At 38.1% G+C, this 17,076-nt stretch overlaps 1 protein-coding gene across 4 annotated transcripts in view; it reads right to left on the bottom strand.

The window, feature by feature from the left end:
- Window positions 1-264: 264 nt before the first annotated feature.
- The window catches only part of si:dkey-32e23.4 (dynamin-1-like protein), a 34,674-nt gene continuing 17,862 nt past the window's right edge, over window positions 265-17,076 (bottom strand). For all 4 annotated transcript variants that reach the window (XM_017696343.2, XM_017696340.2, XM_017696342.2 and 1 more), the window contains 6 exons: window positions 14,192-14,281; window positions 13,919-14,017; window positions 12,398-12,508; window positions 11,397-11,506; window positions 10,859-11,018; window positions 265-7,932 (listed from right to left, as the gene is read on the bottom strand). In XM_017696343.2, coding sequence (XP_017551832.1) covers window positions 7,876-7,932; window positions 10,859-11,018; window positions 11,397-11,506; window positions 12,398-12,508; window positions 13,919-14,017; window positions 14,192-14,281 — 627 coding nt within the window. In that variant the 3' untranslated portion in view covers window positions 265-7,875. The remainder of the gene's footprint in view (window positions 7,933-10,858; window positions 11,019-11,396; window positions 11,507-12,397; window positions 12,509-13,918; window positions 14,018-14,191; window positions 14,282-17,076) is intronic.

The following is a 17,076-nucleotide window of genomic DNA, read 5'->3' on the forward strand; positions in this document are numbered from 1 at the left end:
CAACAAACATGCATCACCACAAGGATCTTTTAAAGGAATTAAATGTACACAGAACACTTTATTAAAACCATCTCCTTGTATCTACACTCTCTGCCCATTTTATCAGCTCCATGTACCATAAATACAGACTGCAGTCCATCTGCTTCTCTGCATACTTTGTTCGCCCTTTCACCCTGTTCTTCAACCGCACAGGACCACCACAGAGCAGGTACTACTTGGGTGGTGGATCATTCTCAGCACGGCAGTAACACTGACATGGTGGTGGTGTGTTAGTGCGTGTTGTGCTGGTACGAGTGGATCAGCCACAGCAGTGCTGCTGGAGTTTTTAACACTGTGTCCACTCACTGTCCACTCCATTATACACTCCAATTCTGTTGGTCCACCTTGTAGAGCTGACGTTCAGTCGCTGCAGTGCTGGTGATTGTTTAGTCCTTCATTAAATGGTCATGGGATGCTACCCACAGGACTCCAGGGTCCATGGGAGTCCTGACCACTGAAAAACAGGGTAAAAGGGGGCTAACAAAGTATCAGAGAAACAGATGAACTACAGTCTGTAATTGTGGTACATGGAGCTGATAAAATGGACAGTGAGTGTAGATACAAGGAGATTTTAATAAAGTTTTAATAAAGTGTTCTGTGTACTACAAAGTGCACCTATATAGTAAGTGGACTTTATAAAACCGACAGAATGTAGAAACAAAAGTGATGGTCAGAAGTGATGGTCACTCGTATAATTATTCAGTCGTAAAAATCTACGTTTAATTCCTTTTGTAGCCTTACAGTGAACATAAAATATGTAGTTTTGGTGTAAGTAGCTATTAATTTTTCATTATTTTACTGAATGCTATTTTGCTACTCATTTATAAGAAAATTATTTTGACAGTAATTCATTGCTTCTCATATCATCATGATGTCCAACAGCTTTATAGAACATCATATTACAGCACATCAGCCCTACTCTATTCTGATACACGGTTACCTATAAAAACAGATAACTGTACACACAGCTATCTAAAACAGTTGCAGCAGTTTTGTTCAGGGAGGGTAAGGAGAAAATTGTACAAACTGATTTTTTTGCTGAACTACCTCTTTAACTCTCTACAAGAGTTCCGTTACTTTGTCATTACATTTTCCCACCGTGATCAAACATGGAGCACAAAGACACAAAGACAACATTTCAGTACTTTTGGCTTTAGAGCAGGTAAAAGAGTCACTTTAGCACTGAAGATCCAAAGAAGACACGGCAAGTGGCAGTGTTTCTACATTTCATCCAGTAAACCATCATCTAATTAGCAGTGAGACTGCAAAAGTGGTGATTAACATTCACCAGCTTTCCGCCTGTCTCCTTTACATGCTTCCGTTAAAGGAATACTCCAGCTACTTAATCTCGATCTGCCGCAACTGTCCCATATGGTCAATTACCACTCAACAATTTCCTTGTATGTAGAAAGGATCCAATATAAACACTTATAATAGAAGTCTATGTGCAGAAGCTGAAGTAACTGCCCACTGGCATCTAATATAAGCTTGTTTTGTATCAAGTGTTTTTGTTTTTGGGGTTTTTCCACGTAGTGGGGACACGTTTTAAAGTTATTATATACGGTAACTGCACACATGTCACAGATGTTTCAGGCTAATAAATGCTGGCTTATTCCTTTCAACTTCAGCACCAACTGTAGTTAACATGCAGAGACTCATAGACAGCAAAGTCTGGAAAAAAGTAGTCAGACTCATGCATCCACAGAATACAGAAGCTATCCAATTTGCAGGGAAGTATGGTCAAATCAAAGGACAGGAGCGAACCCACAGCACAGAGAGAGAGACTCATAAGATGAGAGATGGACCAAAAAAAAAGAAAAAAGAAGTGGGCATGCCGCAGTTCACACTCAGTGAATCGCATGTATTGTTAATGGGTGCAAAAACACATTTGCTTTATTTTTTCTCGTTTTTCTTCACGCTTTGTGGCATTTATGTTGGTCTATCATCGTTTTTTTGATTGTTAGCATAACCAGTAATTAAATACTCTGAGGGGATAAACAGTTTATTTAATTCACAAAGACCTCTGACTGACCATGCTCTTTCTTCGAGCTCACACACACAGCTTGCTCTCTTACACGCCGTCTCCCTCTCTCCTTCTCTTATCTGTTCATTTCTAAGGGCTTTGACAGATCAGCAGCTCATTGTACGCTGACCTTCACAGTACTAGTCTCTCTCTCTCTCTCTCTCTCTCTCTCTAATATGGAGCCGCTGTGTTTTGGGAGAGCAGACACCCGACCTTATGAAAAATACCCCCCTAGATCCCTCACCCTGACTTCTGATCAGGACATCAGAGCACCCGAATGCAGCACAGGCCACAGCTTTGCCTTCTTTCTGGCTGCCGAATCCACCACAATAGCAAAGTTAAGCAACGTGCATCAGTACGGACCTCCACACCTCTGAACTTACATACACAGCCCCTCAAAAGGTCTGGGACACCATACCTTCCTTTGAAATTAAGGCTTGCACAATATATTGTTTGTTAATTATCATCACAATATCAGTCTTTGCAATATTATTACTGCAGAAAGCTTTACAAAAGCGTTATGAGCAAATATTTTGCTCTGTACTGTAAGGGCTGCTGGAGCCTATCACAGCGGTCACTGGGCAGAAGGCTTCACCAATCACAGACAAATCAAAATGTATTATTATTGTTCTTAGAATTAAAAGAATAATCGGTTGACCGATGGGTTTTAATGTTGCAATGCATACTGCAATTGCATTATGTTGTAAAATAACTGCAACACTTTTTGTACGGCTGGACTGAACGGTGTTCTACAGGCTTCGATTACTTGGTATTCCTGAACAAATACTTAAATACTCACTCTCAGAATCACCCTTAAATAGATTTGATAATTAACCAAAACTTTAAGTATGTTTGTTACTATAGTCCAGCAGGCAGCGATAATGTATCAATACTCATATTATTGATTTAGAAGTCGAGATACAGCCCTCTCATTCAAATACAGCTTTTATGAGTTTTGTTCTGCTCACAATTATCATTTTATCACCAACATCGCGGTTTCAGTTCAGCTCACTTTACTTGCTCTCATTTACTTTATTAACTTTATTTGGTTAGTTTGCCTTTTTTTGACGGCAGGCAGCTGTGAGGGTGACACACAGGTTGAGTTTAGCTGAGAGTCAGTCGTGCTACTAAAAGTGAAGTGAATGATTTGAGGCTCTGCGCTGCCCAGTTTCATCCTCCTCACCACAGATTAGTGGTAATCAGGGAACTGGCAGTCTCTTGCGCTCTGAGGTGGAGGTGATGCATATGCCAGCATGAATGTATGATATTTTGAACTAAACCCAGCTATTATTGATCTATTTTTAACATTTTCCACATATTAACAATGACTGTAAAGGCCTCTGACAATAAAATCTATTGCAGTTTAATTTCTCGCGGATTCCCTGTATTAATTTGGAACCCGAAATAAACCAAATACTCAAGTATTCTAATTATTCAGGCCAGCCCTAGTATTTTGTGCATATCGTAGATCTCTTTTAAAATTTTTCTCATTAAGAAAACATTTCTACATGTGCACTTGGATTTATTTTGCACCACTCAGTTTCAAGTGTCTTGCATGTTTTGCCTAATAGATGCTACTAGTGTTAAAAGCACAGATTGTTAAAAGCAGATTGAAAACACGTTTGGGCCCAAATGTGGGTTAAACATGTGAAACACAAGGGTCTGAGTGCTGACATAAACAAGAGCATGTAGAATCCATCCATCCATCCATCCATCCATCCATCCATCCATCCATCTTTTCCTATGTGTATAACGAAACTTTGAGAATAGGAACTGATCTGATATTTCTTCTTTAAATACTCCTAAGCTTGAAAACAAGCTACTTTTACTTGAAGCACTTCATGTAAGATATAAGGCTTGAACTACTCAATCATTCTACAACCCCACAGCAAGAAATACAAACCCAACATCAATCACGTCACACAGAGTGAGTGAGTGCTGTTTCAGGATAGAGTTGCTGCAGGACTGGATTATTTACTCCTAAAATGGGCCAATACCGATGCTTGTAGGGTTTAGTGGGGTATGGCATTATTCCGAAGGATGCACTGTGAAATATTGTAATAATTGGTAATAATAGGAAATATGCTCATTTGTATTGAACACGTTGAAAAGCTAGGTGTCCCCAAACTTCTGATGGGCAGTGTATGTGTCCGCTTCATCTCGGTCATTAATTATGAAAATCTTCATTTCTGAGACTGAACAGCAAAGACAAAGGCCTTTCGCCTCAGCGGCCACCATCTGCTTTGGAACACAATGAACTACAGAGCGCTTCAGACAGAACAGCTTCAATTCAGACGTTTAACCTCTAGCGCACTCACTTGCACTCGCACTATAAATACTCAGACGCACATAAATATTACTCGACAGTCGAGCCCCTGACAACAAGCGCTATGATTTCCTCTCCATCATAGCAGAGATGCTAATGAAAGGCCTTTTTGTTCTGTGGCTTTTCTACTCTAAACCTTTGACCATGGCAGTCTACAACGGTAATCACATTTTCTTTGACTAGTTTTTTTGAGCACATATCGGCTAATTTATCATATGCTAATGTGCTTAAAAAAAAAGAGCACAGACAGCAATTTGATCTGAACTGATTTGAGTGAGATGAAGTGAAACATAATGGTGGAACGTTACACCATTAGTTGTACCCTTTACTTTTTGCCTCTTGATCATCGTCATTAAAGGAACACTCCAGCGTTTTTAACCGAATAGCAGAAGCTAACAGGCAGTTATGGAATTCTGTCAGTAAACGTCTATATGAAATACTTTATAGATCATTTATGAATTTTCCAGTCAGAGGTATAAATGAAGTTTTCCAGAGATGGGACTAGTTGTCCAGAGGGAAGATTATGGTAATTCATTTCCAGTGTATTGGTCAGGGCCTGATCAATATTAATGACCTGGTTTCACTGGTAAAAACTGCCTATAATGTGCTAATAAAAGCCAATTTTTCCAACCTTGGCATTCCTAGGATTTTCACCTCCTGATAAGACAAAATCTTCAACAGTTTTTCCACTTGGGAAACCAGGATAAGAGACCTCTTTGTAAACACATAGTAGGCTGAACTGATTATACTGAACCTAAAACAATGAAGGTTGAACACCCTTCAGTATGAGAATAGCATTATTACAAGAAATATAAAACATTTCCAAACTTAAACATTAAGCACTCGGGAATAATGTTTTTCCTCATACTTATTAGAAACAAGTACCTCAAAAATGATGAGTTCATAATTTTTTGATGCACATTCTCTCAGAAAGAAAAAAGTGGTAAACAGAAAAAACAATGTTTAAATTATTTAAGTCTGGGCTTCTGCTGTTGGGTTTAAGCAGCACGGTAACTGAGGAAAACTAATAGAGGGTAGAATTAAAATCTATAAAAATAAATACATTTATATCAGCCGATATCATCACCTATTGAAATGTTTAGCCCCTTAAAATCAGAATCAGCCATAAAACATTCTTATCGCTTGGGCCCTAGTGGTCATGTGGGTGGAGTGCCTGCCTAATCACGCATGGATAACAGCCAAACATGGGCATCCTTAGATAAGTAACCGGATCTGGTTTTTCCACTGAGCTGTTCTATTAATATTGTAAGTACTGCAGTTTGTAATTTATGTTATATAGTGATGCATTTCAAGCATTTATTCACAGAATGGAGCAACTGCTCAATAGCTTCTATTTTAGGTGAGCCAATGTGTTTTCAATTATTACTAATTGCAGAGAAATGTGCTGAAATAATTGCCTGTGCTATGTAGTACAGTACAGTACAGTACAGATTAGTTTGGAAAAAAAAAAAACCACTGGAGTGTTCCTTTAAAGAATAAGAATGGTCCGTGTTCCCCTTCACAAGTTCCAGCACCAGTCGTTTTCTTCATAGACTAGAACCACACAGACCAGAAGAGCTGTGTCAGAACCATGATTATAACCCGTTTTCCATAAACATTTCCATATTACAAGTAACCTGTAAACACAAAAACAACAACAAAGGTGCTCCAACAACCAAGCTTCATATTAATATGCACCAATAACTTAAAAACACCATGTACTTCCGTATTTATATTTACAGCCTAGATTTACTGACATATATCAATGCTCTGCATGATGTATTATTATTTATAGGGCTTTATTCTCAAAAGTCTACATAAAGAATTCCACAGACAGCAAGACTAAATCCTGTGTATTTGAAAGCGGACTCCGTTATCAAATATGAGGACCAGAAGTGGTTTAATAATATTCAGGACACTTCCAAATATGAGAATGGAATTGGCACAGACTTTTTGGGACAATTATACAGGCTTAGCTAAGGATGGCAGGCAAACTATGATTGGTCTGTGTTCAGCATTATAGGAAGGGCCGCTGAAAACCTTCTATGTGCGCATCCATTTCAAAATAAATCATCTTTATCATTACTACTAATCAAATAAATAGTTTTTTTAGTCAAGGTCATGTGTAGTTCTAGCTGTGAAAGGCAGCAAATAGAGAGAATATTCACAGCAGATTTCAGAAACTGTAGAAGCTCCTCCAAGTGAGTCTGAGGAATTTCCAAGTATCTATCAAGAAGCACAGCCCAAATAATTAAAGAAATACTCCAGTACTGCTTCAACATAATCTCTAAGTGATTACACAGGCCACAATTCTTCCATGTACACACACAAAGACATTTTGGGAATTAAGGACTTTAAAATGAGGTGCACTGGACAACTACTTCATAATTAACCATATGCTTCTAATTTTTTAGGGTTACTTAGTCTGATCACTGTAGACATCTTAACTGTCAACTTATTATGCCCCTATCTCAAAATCACCCACAAATCTGATCATTTCCATTTTAGGTTGATTAAAATGTAAAAGTCTGAAATTGTTACTTAATAGCTGCTGTGTGTAGCACAACAGAATAATTAAAGCACTCCTGCAGGGGGTTTTTATTCTGACAAGCTGCTGCGCTTTATAGATACATATGGTGCACTTCTTCTTTGAAAAGAAAAGGTTCTTTCATCTTTTAAAATAAGACCGCCTGTGATGTGATCAGTTATAATTATTAGCAGTATTTTCAGTTCCAATAATAAAAAAGTGCACTGTGGAATGAAATGACACTTATCAATTTGTATCCAGGAAATAAATCGGTATCGTGTCTGGCCAATATCTGATCCATTTAATATGTGATGTGATCAATCATGATTATTAGCTGTAAGTACAGCATTCAGTTCCATTAATAAAAACACTGTGAATATTTGATATGCATCACATTTCTGAATTATGCTCTTTAATTTTAGAGCAATTGTTTCCAAGAAACAGAACCAATAGTGTACTGGTCTCCTCTGCCTGGTATCTGAGCATTACTAGAGATTAGCTTGAAAAATTCTGGAGTACTCCTTTAAAGCTCAGTGCATTTTCACAGCATGCCTAAGACTTTGGTACAGAATAGACATGCTAGTGGTAAGATTTCTATCTGGCCGACAGTATGGGTAAACAAACACTCCAGCTCACCTTATAAGAACTCACTCACACACACACACACACACACACACACACACACACACACACACACACACACACACGCACCCTCAAATGCATATTTAAAGAAACAGGTGTATATACATTAGAATCAAGTACCTGAAAAATGATGAGTGTATAAATGTGTTCATAAATATATTTTGATGCATGTGCTCACTGAAAGTCTTTAAATATGTATTTGATGTAGATATGAAACGTTTGGTACATACATACAGACACACACACACACACACACACACACACACACACACACACACACACACACACACTCAACACGCTGCTGTTGATGACACCGCGCTACCACAGGTGAGTCTCTCGGATCTCTGAGATAATATTGTTGGCTTTCTTCAGTGCCTGAGAAGAGAAAGGAAGAAGGAAAGGAATTTGTATTAAAGGATAAAACCATGAGACAAGTCAAACAACAGAAGCTGGATCCTGTGAACGAGCAAGCACTGATATGAAGGCACCTATGAGGCTTTTGTTGAGAACAGTCCAGAGACATAATTAGCTCTTCTGTTTCCCTGCTCTTACAACCGTGTGCACTGCTGGCGAGAAAAGTCCAGGTCTCCTGCCTGTCTTGTAGTCACACACACACACAGGCATACATACACTACTGTGCAAAAGCTGGAATCAAACCAATGGTTTCAATAATACAGAACTGTCCAGCAGACACTGAGGAGAAAGAAGTATTCAGACACTTTTATTTTGGGAACTTATGTTCCCTTACATTAACGGCCGGACGTCCAGGACCATTCTGTGTGGAGTCTGTGTGAGCTCCACGTATCTGCCTGGGTTTCCTCTGGGTTTTAAATTGCCCCTAGGTGTGAGTGTGTGTGAATGTGTGTATATATATATGTATGTATGTATGTATGTGTCTGCCATGTGATGGACTAGCGAGCTGTCCAGGATGTTTCCTGCCTTGTGCCCAATGAGCACTGGGATAGGCTCCAGTACTCTGTGCGACCCAGGGCTTAGAAGATGGACGGATGCTGGTTATAAGCACAAACTAATGAACACAAAACTGATAAAGCTGGCAAATCCAGCTTTAAGACGTCCAAGTAATTAGCTTTTTAGTAGCATTGTGGTTCAATGTTAGCCCATTCCATCTTGGCAAACCATGAGGTTATGAGGATTCCTCTGATGGGCTCGCAACTTCAAAATCCTACAGAAATTTTTAATGGGTGTCATATCAATAGATTTACTAGGCCATGCAAGCAGCTTCTCATTTGTTAGAAACAGGTCTTCAGTTATTTTGGCTTTATGTTTGCAGTCATCTTGTTGAAACACCCTTTTTTTTCCAGGTACAGATGATTGGCCAATGAGATTAAATTCTCCTCCAATAGCCTCTGCTACACGGCTCCATTCATGTTTCCTTCAGTGACGTGTAATGCCCCAGTACCATTTGCAAAGAAGCAGATCCATATAATGATGCTCCCACCTTCACACTTCACTGTTAGAGTGGTGTTCTAGGGATCACGCGCAACCCTTCTGTAATGACCTGAATTACTACCAAAGGGCTCTACTTTTCGTTTCACTCATTTCGTCTGACCAGAGTACTAGTTCCAGAAGACTTCTGATTTGTCTAAATGCTTGAGCACAGATTTCTGATGCACATCTCTGCTTATTTTCAGCAACAGAGGAGCTTGTCTGAGATGTAGGAACAGATGACTGTGGAAAGTTTTTGCTTTACTGCTGTTCCTCCTGCTTTTCAAGTCTGCCTTCTCTCTTACCTTCCTCATAATTAGTATGAGAGAAATCCTGTGTGGCACACCTGTCCATGAACATCCATGTAATTTCCATTTACATATCAGAACAATTGCACTGAGAGGGATGTTTAAGGTCTTTGCTATGGTTCTGTAGCTGTTTTAGTCGATTGTGTGGTTTAATTTGGGGCAGTCGTGGGCTGGAGGTTAGGGATCTGGCCCTGTGACCGGAAGGTTGCCGGTTCGATCCCCAGGGCCGACAGTCCATGACTGAGGTGTCCTTGAGCAAGACACCTAACCCCCAACTGCTCCCCGGGTGCCGTGGATAGGGCTGCCCACCGCTCCGGGCAAGTGTTCTCACTGCCCCCTAGCGTGTGTGTTCACTGGTGTGTATGTGGTGTTTCACTTCACGGATGGGTTAAATGCAGAGGTGGAATTTCCCCGTTTGTGGGCTCCAAAAAAAAAAAGTATCACTTAATAATGAAGTCTCTTCAATGAAAAGAACTTCAGGAAGCTCATTCAACTACACTATTAGAACTACTGGTTGCATGAAATCTCTAAATAAATGGTGATGTTGCTTATAACAACACTAGGAGCTTTTTGGATTTACATTTATATTCTTATTTTTGCTGCATTAATAAGTAGAGCTTTGAAATATGGACTGGCATTAAATAACAAAAAGCAAAGTTTCTTGTTTCCCCTCAGTGCAAATTCATTCTAATACGCTAGTTCTGTTCTACCTTACAGGTTTGAACTTGACAGGATGCTCTGCAGATATGCAAATGTGAGGCATGAAAAAGGTGACCGCTTCAGAAACACATAGTGTGCTTGGCCACCAGTGAAAGCTGCTTGCAGCTATATTTGCCAACTATCTCTTAAAAGCTTGTTGTTCTGACAGTCCATAGAAACGAACCTGTCCTATTAAAAACATGCCACTTTCAATCAGAAACTAAGTTGTAGCCTAATGTCCTTCTTTCAACCTTTGTTCAAAAACTATTCATGAAGAATCCACATAGATGAATATGAAATCAAATTTACTGCTCACTTACAACAGCAGTAACTGTTGGCTAACGCTAACGACACGTGGTTTAATTGTTAAGTTCATTTAGCAAATTAACGATACTGTAGCAAAGTTACTTCAATTAGATAAACTGTTGAATTCCATACAACAAATGAGAATTGAAGCTTGCTTTCAAATCAGTTTACTGCCGTCGCATCAGACAGAACACAAAGGTAAAAGAGAACCTGGTCCAAATCTTTGAGAAGACAGTGTAGATTTTTATGGTAGTTCTGATTGGCTCATAAATTTAAAGTACTATATGAATTGGCCAAACAATGACTCTGACCTGCTACTGTAGTGTATTTGTAGAAGGCAAAACTCTTCAGCTCTACATGATTCAACATGTTTAACATTAAAAACAGTGATGTATTTGAATGTCTGACAAATAAAACTGAAAGCAGATGATTTCAGTGTAATTATATTTCATCTAATAACTTCTTCTTGTAACCAGAATTCCTTTTGGCATATACGTAAATGAGATAAAAATGATTAAAATGACAACTGTGCACACACTAACCTCCAGCATGTGGGAGACCTCTGTTCGTTGCTGTGCTGTGTCCTGAGACTCGATAAGGAGCTCCTGCAGCAGAGGCTGCTTATAGAGCTGCCCCACCAGCTCGCTCTGCAGCCGCTCCTTCACAAAGTTCACCAGGAAGTGCATCACTGTTTTGGGCACGCTGCAGGACAAGAGAGAGGCAAGAGAGAAAGAGAGGAAAGGAGAAAGATGGGGTAAAGATGAAGAAAGTGGTAGAGAGAATTTATTGGCAGGAGGGTGGGGTGGGCAGGACAGGGCGGGATACATTGCAGCTACTTATGCAGCACAGTTCAATGAAGCATCAACTTATTTAAAGTGCAAGAAAAAAATGGAAATCGAGTTTACAAGCCAGTGAATAAACTGCAAAAGGAGAGTTTTTAAAGGACTATGCCTATTTTAGACCTAAAAGTCAGCATTTGTTTGTGGCACAGAAGTCTTATATGGCACTTCGGTACCTAAATCTTCATTATTACAAATAGTTATTGGAGCGTATGACCATCATGATGTTGAACCTGCTAACCTGTCCTGGATGTTCTTGCGTACAATGAGGAAGTAGGATTTGATGAGACGCTGAATGACTTCGCAGTCCCGCTGCTCACGAGCGCTCAGCTTCCTGGAGATCGGCACTGCCTGGCGGACCCAAAATAAACAAAGCATGTCAATAAGCAACAATTTTAACACTTAAATGATTTTTGACTTCATAATGCTTGACGTCACTGTATTACAGTTGTAAACCTGTGATCTTCCAATGATTAAATTATTCAAGCAATGATTTAATGCATCGCAACTATTATATATTATTATTATTATTTTGATACGATTCACAGCCATTTTAAAAAATACTCTGACACTCTCTACACAAATATGACCGGAGGAACTATATACTCAGCAGTAGAAAACAGACCATAAAAAAAAGACTCCAAGTTCTTGGGGGATTCTTATGTTTGAAAATAATAGCCTTAGATTTTATTTTGCCCACGAATTCACATTCTTTATTAAATACTAACATGATCAATAATAACCAATTCCAATGTTCCAAAACTGCTGCAGTTGAATCACCACCTTCATCTGTTGCATCTTTACACCCGCACACCATCTGTTTGTGTAAATGTAAGAGCTGTGAATATCTTTGCATTTTCCACTGTGGTTCAATCCAGCATTCAGGGTCCTCATTCAGGTTTTCTACCTTTGTATTCTGTGCCAGGTTTCAACACTCCTGAGTCACTAAAGTAATCAAGATAAATAGCCAGCTCAGGACATGTTTCTCAAAGAAGAAATTCTCAGTTAACCAGAAAAATTAAGCCAGATGTCAAGCCATTCTAAGCAGATGATAGACATTCCCATTGGACAGTCCCAGCTTTGGGCTTAAGTCATCTGGTTAACTGAGAAATTCTGCTTTGTTAAATACTCCCTGGAATGCTGGGGGATGGAATAAAATACAAACATAGATCTTGTGCAGCATCATGTAGACTGTCTCAACACTGAAGATTGTTCTAGGCTGGACGTAGAACTATCTCTTACCGTGTCCAGCAGGTTTACTGCTTTAGAAGGGCTTCCAAAACCTGGTACAGAGCCTTTATCCTCTGATGGCAGCTTCTCATTCTTCCATCGTTTTCCATCCAGCGACTCAGTCTGAGAAGACGGATGATAGAGTCAAAAAAGTGAATACATGTGAGGCTGACTATGTGTTAAATACTTCAAAACAAAATAACATGTGCAAGAGTGTGTGTGTGTGTGTGTGTGTGTGTGTGTGTGTGTGTGTGTGTGTGTGTGTGTGTGTGTGTATATACACAGGGGTTATCCAGAATTTTTGGAACCCAAAAAAATTGGTTTTTGAGAAAAATATGTATTTTATTTAAGAATTTAAACATAATGTTGTTCACAAGACCTACAGAGGCAAGACCAAGTCAAGAGTGAGGCTCTGTTTTTATCAGGACTCCAGAAAAAAATTAGCTTAAGGAGCCTCTGGCTCCTAAAAGAAAAGCAGTCAGGCACCAGTAGCTTATTTTAAGTGGCAAATAATAATACACACAAATTAAGGCTTTTAAACACCTCAGATCAGCTCTGTGATTTAAGTATCTCTTCCCTTCACCAAACCTGGCTCTTTTCATACATTTTAATCATACGTCTTCGACACATCCAGTCCCTTTTTTTCATTAACAGGGAGGTGAATTTGGTGAAGGGTAGTTCTTCATATGCTACCATGACAGCTGCACTGAATTGAATTTTAAGCTCTTTGAATTCTTTCTCGTCTATCCTTTCGCATACATGAGACACTGAATGAGCTATGGGAGTTTCCGTAGGAGCGATAATAAAATCGTACATTTTTATGTGTTTGACTCTCTGCATGTTTTTTTTTAAGTCTCTTTTTTGATATGATTCGCTCCTATTGAGAAATCCATTTTCCCAGCTGTATCTTTGCCTGCTTTCAAATAGAATTTGCAATATAGTTTGCTTTATGTTACCATATCTGAGTCACGCAAATTCCTGAAGCCAAGTAGCAGATGACCTCTTCAGGTCTGACATAAACACAGATTGTGTGGAAAAAAATCTGTATTTTTTTCTTTCGCCTCACCATTTTCTACACGCTGACATTCATTGCAAAAAGCTCAGTTCATCTGCTTTGCTTAAGTCCTGCAACGCAGGGGTTTTTTGATAGGCTGACACGTCGACGCTATAGCACCATGTATAGTTACTTTAGAAAAATGAAAATGATAAAAGAAAATAACAAAAAACAACACATTAGTTTTAATGTTTTAAAACAGTAATAAACTGTTACCAATAATAATTATAATTAATAATAATAATCATCATCATAATAATAATAATCTGGCGTGCTACCTCTCGCCACTGGCAACTTAATTTTATTGCAAATTAATAACTGTGGTTGCAACTGCAACCATTTAGGAGTCAAAGTCAAGACCGAGACCAGATAAACAACAAAGCCTATTTTCCAAAGCCTTTTGCGCTTATATTTATCAAGGGTACCAATAATTCTGGGAGTCACTGTAAGTGTGCATGTGTCTGTATGTACATGAATACCTGCTGGCTGTTAACCGAAGCGGACACTTGCGCAGCATCCGTGAAATCTGGGTGTTTAGTGTTGATATATGCCAGTTCTATCGCCACCAGATTATGGACCTAGGACAGAAACACACACACACACACACACACACACACACACACACACACACACACACACACACACACACAAACAAAGCCACCAGCTTTTGTAAAAGAATCAGCTGAGCAGATGACCAGTGTCCTGATCCAAAACTGTAGCTTGTGTCCGTGTGCATAAACTCAGTTTCTTACCATTTCATTGGTGATTGGAAGACGTTTTCTGAGTAAGCTGGTCACCACCTCCACTATTGAGTCATGCAATTTAGGAAACCGCAAGAGTTCCTGTGAAAACACACACACACACACAGTATGTAAGATCACAGTGTCAACACAGCTTATTCACAAAAGGAGAGATTAGGTATAAATAAGGCAATTATTTAAAATGTGAGAGAATCTACACTTTCGTTCCCTCAATACATTAATACTAATGGAAGTGAGGTTTTATCAGCTATCTGCACACCTGTACTCACAGCAGTCTCAGTCTAAGAATATTGACACTGTGTTTGAATAGAAAGCAGGGAACAAAAGAGTGATAATGTGTAACGAATGTAAACAGAGAAGGCAGGAGGAAAAGAAGATAAGGTAGCGATGAAGAGCAGAATTTTAATGAAATGTCACCTCCTGTCAAGACAGTGTGACTGGATGTATATGAGGGATATGAACCAGAGCCACAAGCGAACTGGATGATTTTTATGATTATTATTATTATTATTATTATTATTATTATTATTATTAGTAGTAGTAGTAGTAGTAGTAGTAGTAGTAGTAGTAGTAGTAGTAGTAGCAGTTGTATTAGCAGTAGTAGTAGTAGTAGCAGCAGTTGTATTAGTAGTAGTAGCAGTTGTAGTATTATTATTATTAGTAGTAGTAGCAGCAGCAGTTGTAGTATTAGTAGTAGTAGTATTAGTAGTAGAAGTAGTAGTAGTAGTAGTATTAGTAGTAGTAGTAGCAGCAGTTGTATTAGTAGTAGTAGTAGCAGCAGTTGTATTAGTAGTAGTAGTAGTAGTAGTAGCAGCAGCAGTTGTAGTATTATTATTATTAGTAGTAGTAGTAGCAGCAGTTGTAGTAGTAGTATTAGTAGTAGCAGTAGTAGTAGTAGCAGCAGTTGTAGTAGTAGTATTAGTAGTAGTAATAGCAGCAGTTGTAGTAGTAGTAGTAGTAGTAGTCATAGTAGCAGTTGTATTAGTAGTAGTAGTAGCAGCAGTTGTATTAGTAGTAGTAGTAGTTGTATTAGTAGTAGCAGTTGTAGTATTATTATTATTAGTATTAGTAGTAGCAGCAGTTGTAGTATTAGTAGTAGTATTAGTAGTAGAAGTAGTAGTAGTATTAGTAGTAGCAGCAGTTGTATTAGTAGTAGTAGTAGCAGCAGTTGTATTATTATTATTATTATTATTTAGTAGTAGTAGTAGTAGCAGCAGCAGTTGTAGTAGTAGTATTAGTAGTAGCAGTAGTAGTAGCAGCAGTTGTAGTAGTAGTAGTAGTAGTATTAGTAGTAGCAGCAGTTGTATTAGTAGTAGTAGCAGCAGTTGTAGTTTTATTATTATTAGTAGTAGTAGTAGCAGCAGTTGTAATATTAGTAGTAGTAGTAGTAGTAGTAGTAGCAGCAGTTGTATTATTATTATTATTAGTAGTAGTAGTAGTAGCAGCAGTTGTAGTATTAGTAGTAGTAGTATTAGTAGTAGCAGTAGTAGTAGTAGCAGCAGTTGTAGTAGTAGTATTAGTAGTAGTAGCAGCAGCAGCAGTTGTATTAGTAGTAGTAGTAGCAGCAGTTGTAATATTAGTAGTAGTAGCAGCAGTTGTAGTATTATTATTATTAGTAGTAGTAGTAGTAGCAGCAGTTGTAGTATTAGTAGTAGTAGTAGCAGTAGTAGTAGTAGCAGCAGTTGTAGTAGTAGTATTAGCAGTAGTAGTAGCAGCAGCAGTTGTAGTATTAGTAGTAGTAGTATTAGTAGTAGCAGTAGTAGTAGTTGCAGTATTATTATTAGTAGTAGCAGCAGTTGTAGTATTAGTAGTAGTAGTATTAGTAGTAGCAGTTGTATTAGTAGCAGCAGTTGTAGTATTAGTAGTAGTAGTATTAGTAGTAGCAGTAGTAGTAGTTGCAGTATTATTATTAGTAGTAGCAGCAGTTGTAGTATTAGTAGTAGTAGTATTAGTAGTAGCAGTTGTATTAGTAGCAGCAGTTGTAGTATTAGTAGTAGTAGTATTAGTAGTAGCAGTTGTATTAGTAGCAGTAGTAGTAGTTGCAGTATTATTATTATTAGTAGTAGTAGCAGCAGCAGTTGTAGTATTAGTAGTAGTAGTAGTAGTATGTTTTAAGGATACACTGAAAAAAAAACAGCATTTTTACTTTTCAGCTGAAGGAGATGAAAAAAACATTATGCAAAGCCTACAATGAAGTGTCAAGTGTAAGACTGATCTACCACTTAAATGTTTTTAATGGCAATAAAATGTAGAAATACACTGTACACTGTAATGTTTAGAACATTTACTTTATGTGAAATGTTATTTATGTTTTATATGCTTTTGTCCTACTGAAAGGAATGATTTAACCGCTCATATTGTTTTACATTTTATTCTAAAGCAAGGCAAAAAAAAAAAACAACAACTTTGTGTCCTGAAGTTTGATTTTATTTTCTGCCAATAAGTTTTTATTTTGGTGCATCACTAATAGTAATAACAATGATAATAAAATAATAGTTATTGAATATTCATTAAAACAATCAATCATTTTCAAAGCTTAAAAACCAATATATTAATTGTATATTGGTAGATCTGTGTGACTGCTGCTGCTACATCTACACCAAAATGTCGCAGCGTAATTATGCATGACTCACTGTGCTAAATAACCTGCTGCCTCTTACCTTCAATGTAGCACTTAATTTGATTCATTTTATTTAAATAGGCAAGTCATTTAAAATCCCAATAAACAATGATGCTTACATTGCAAGCTTGGCTAATATAAAGTACTGTAAACAATCTAGTGTGTTTTGTGTTCCGCATACAGCGTAAGATTAAGATGGGAAAAAAAAATTGGCTCATAAAGCCGACAGACACCGAAATCGGCCATAACCAATCGC

Source organism: Pygocentrus nattereri, chromosome 29 (assembly GCF_015220715.1).
Source record: "Pygocentrus nattereri isolate fPygNat1 chromosome 29, fPygNat1.pri, whole genome shotgun sequence".
Classification (NCBI taxonomy): domain Eukaryota; kingdom Metazoa; phylum Chordata; class Actinopteri; order Characiformes; family Serrasalmidae; genus Pygocentrus; species Pygocentrus nattereri.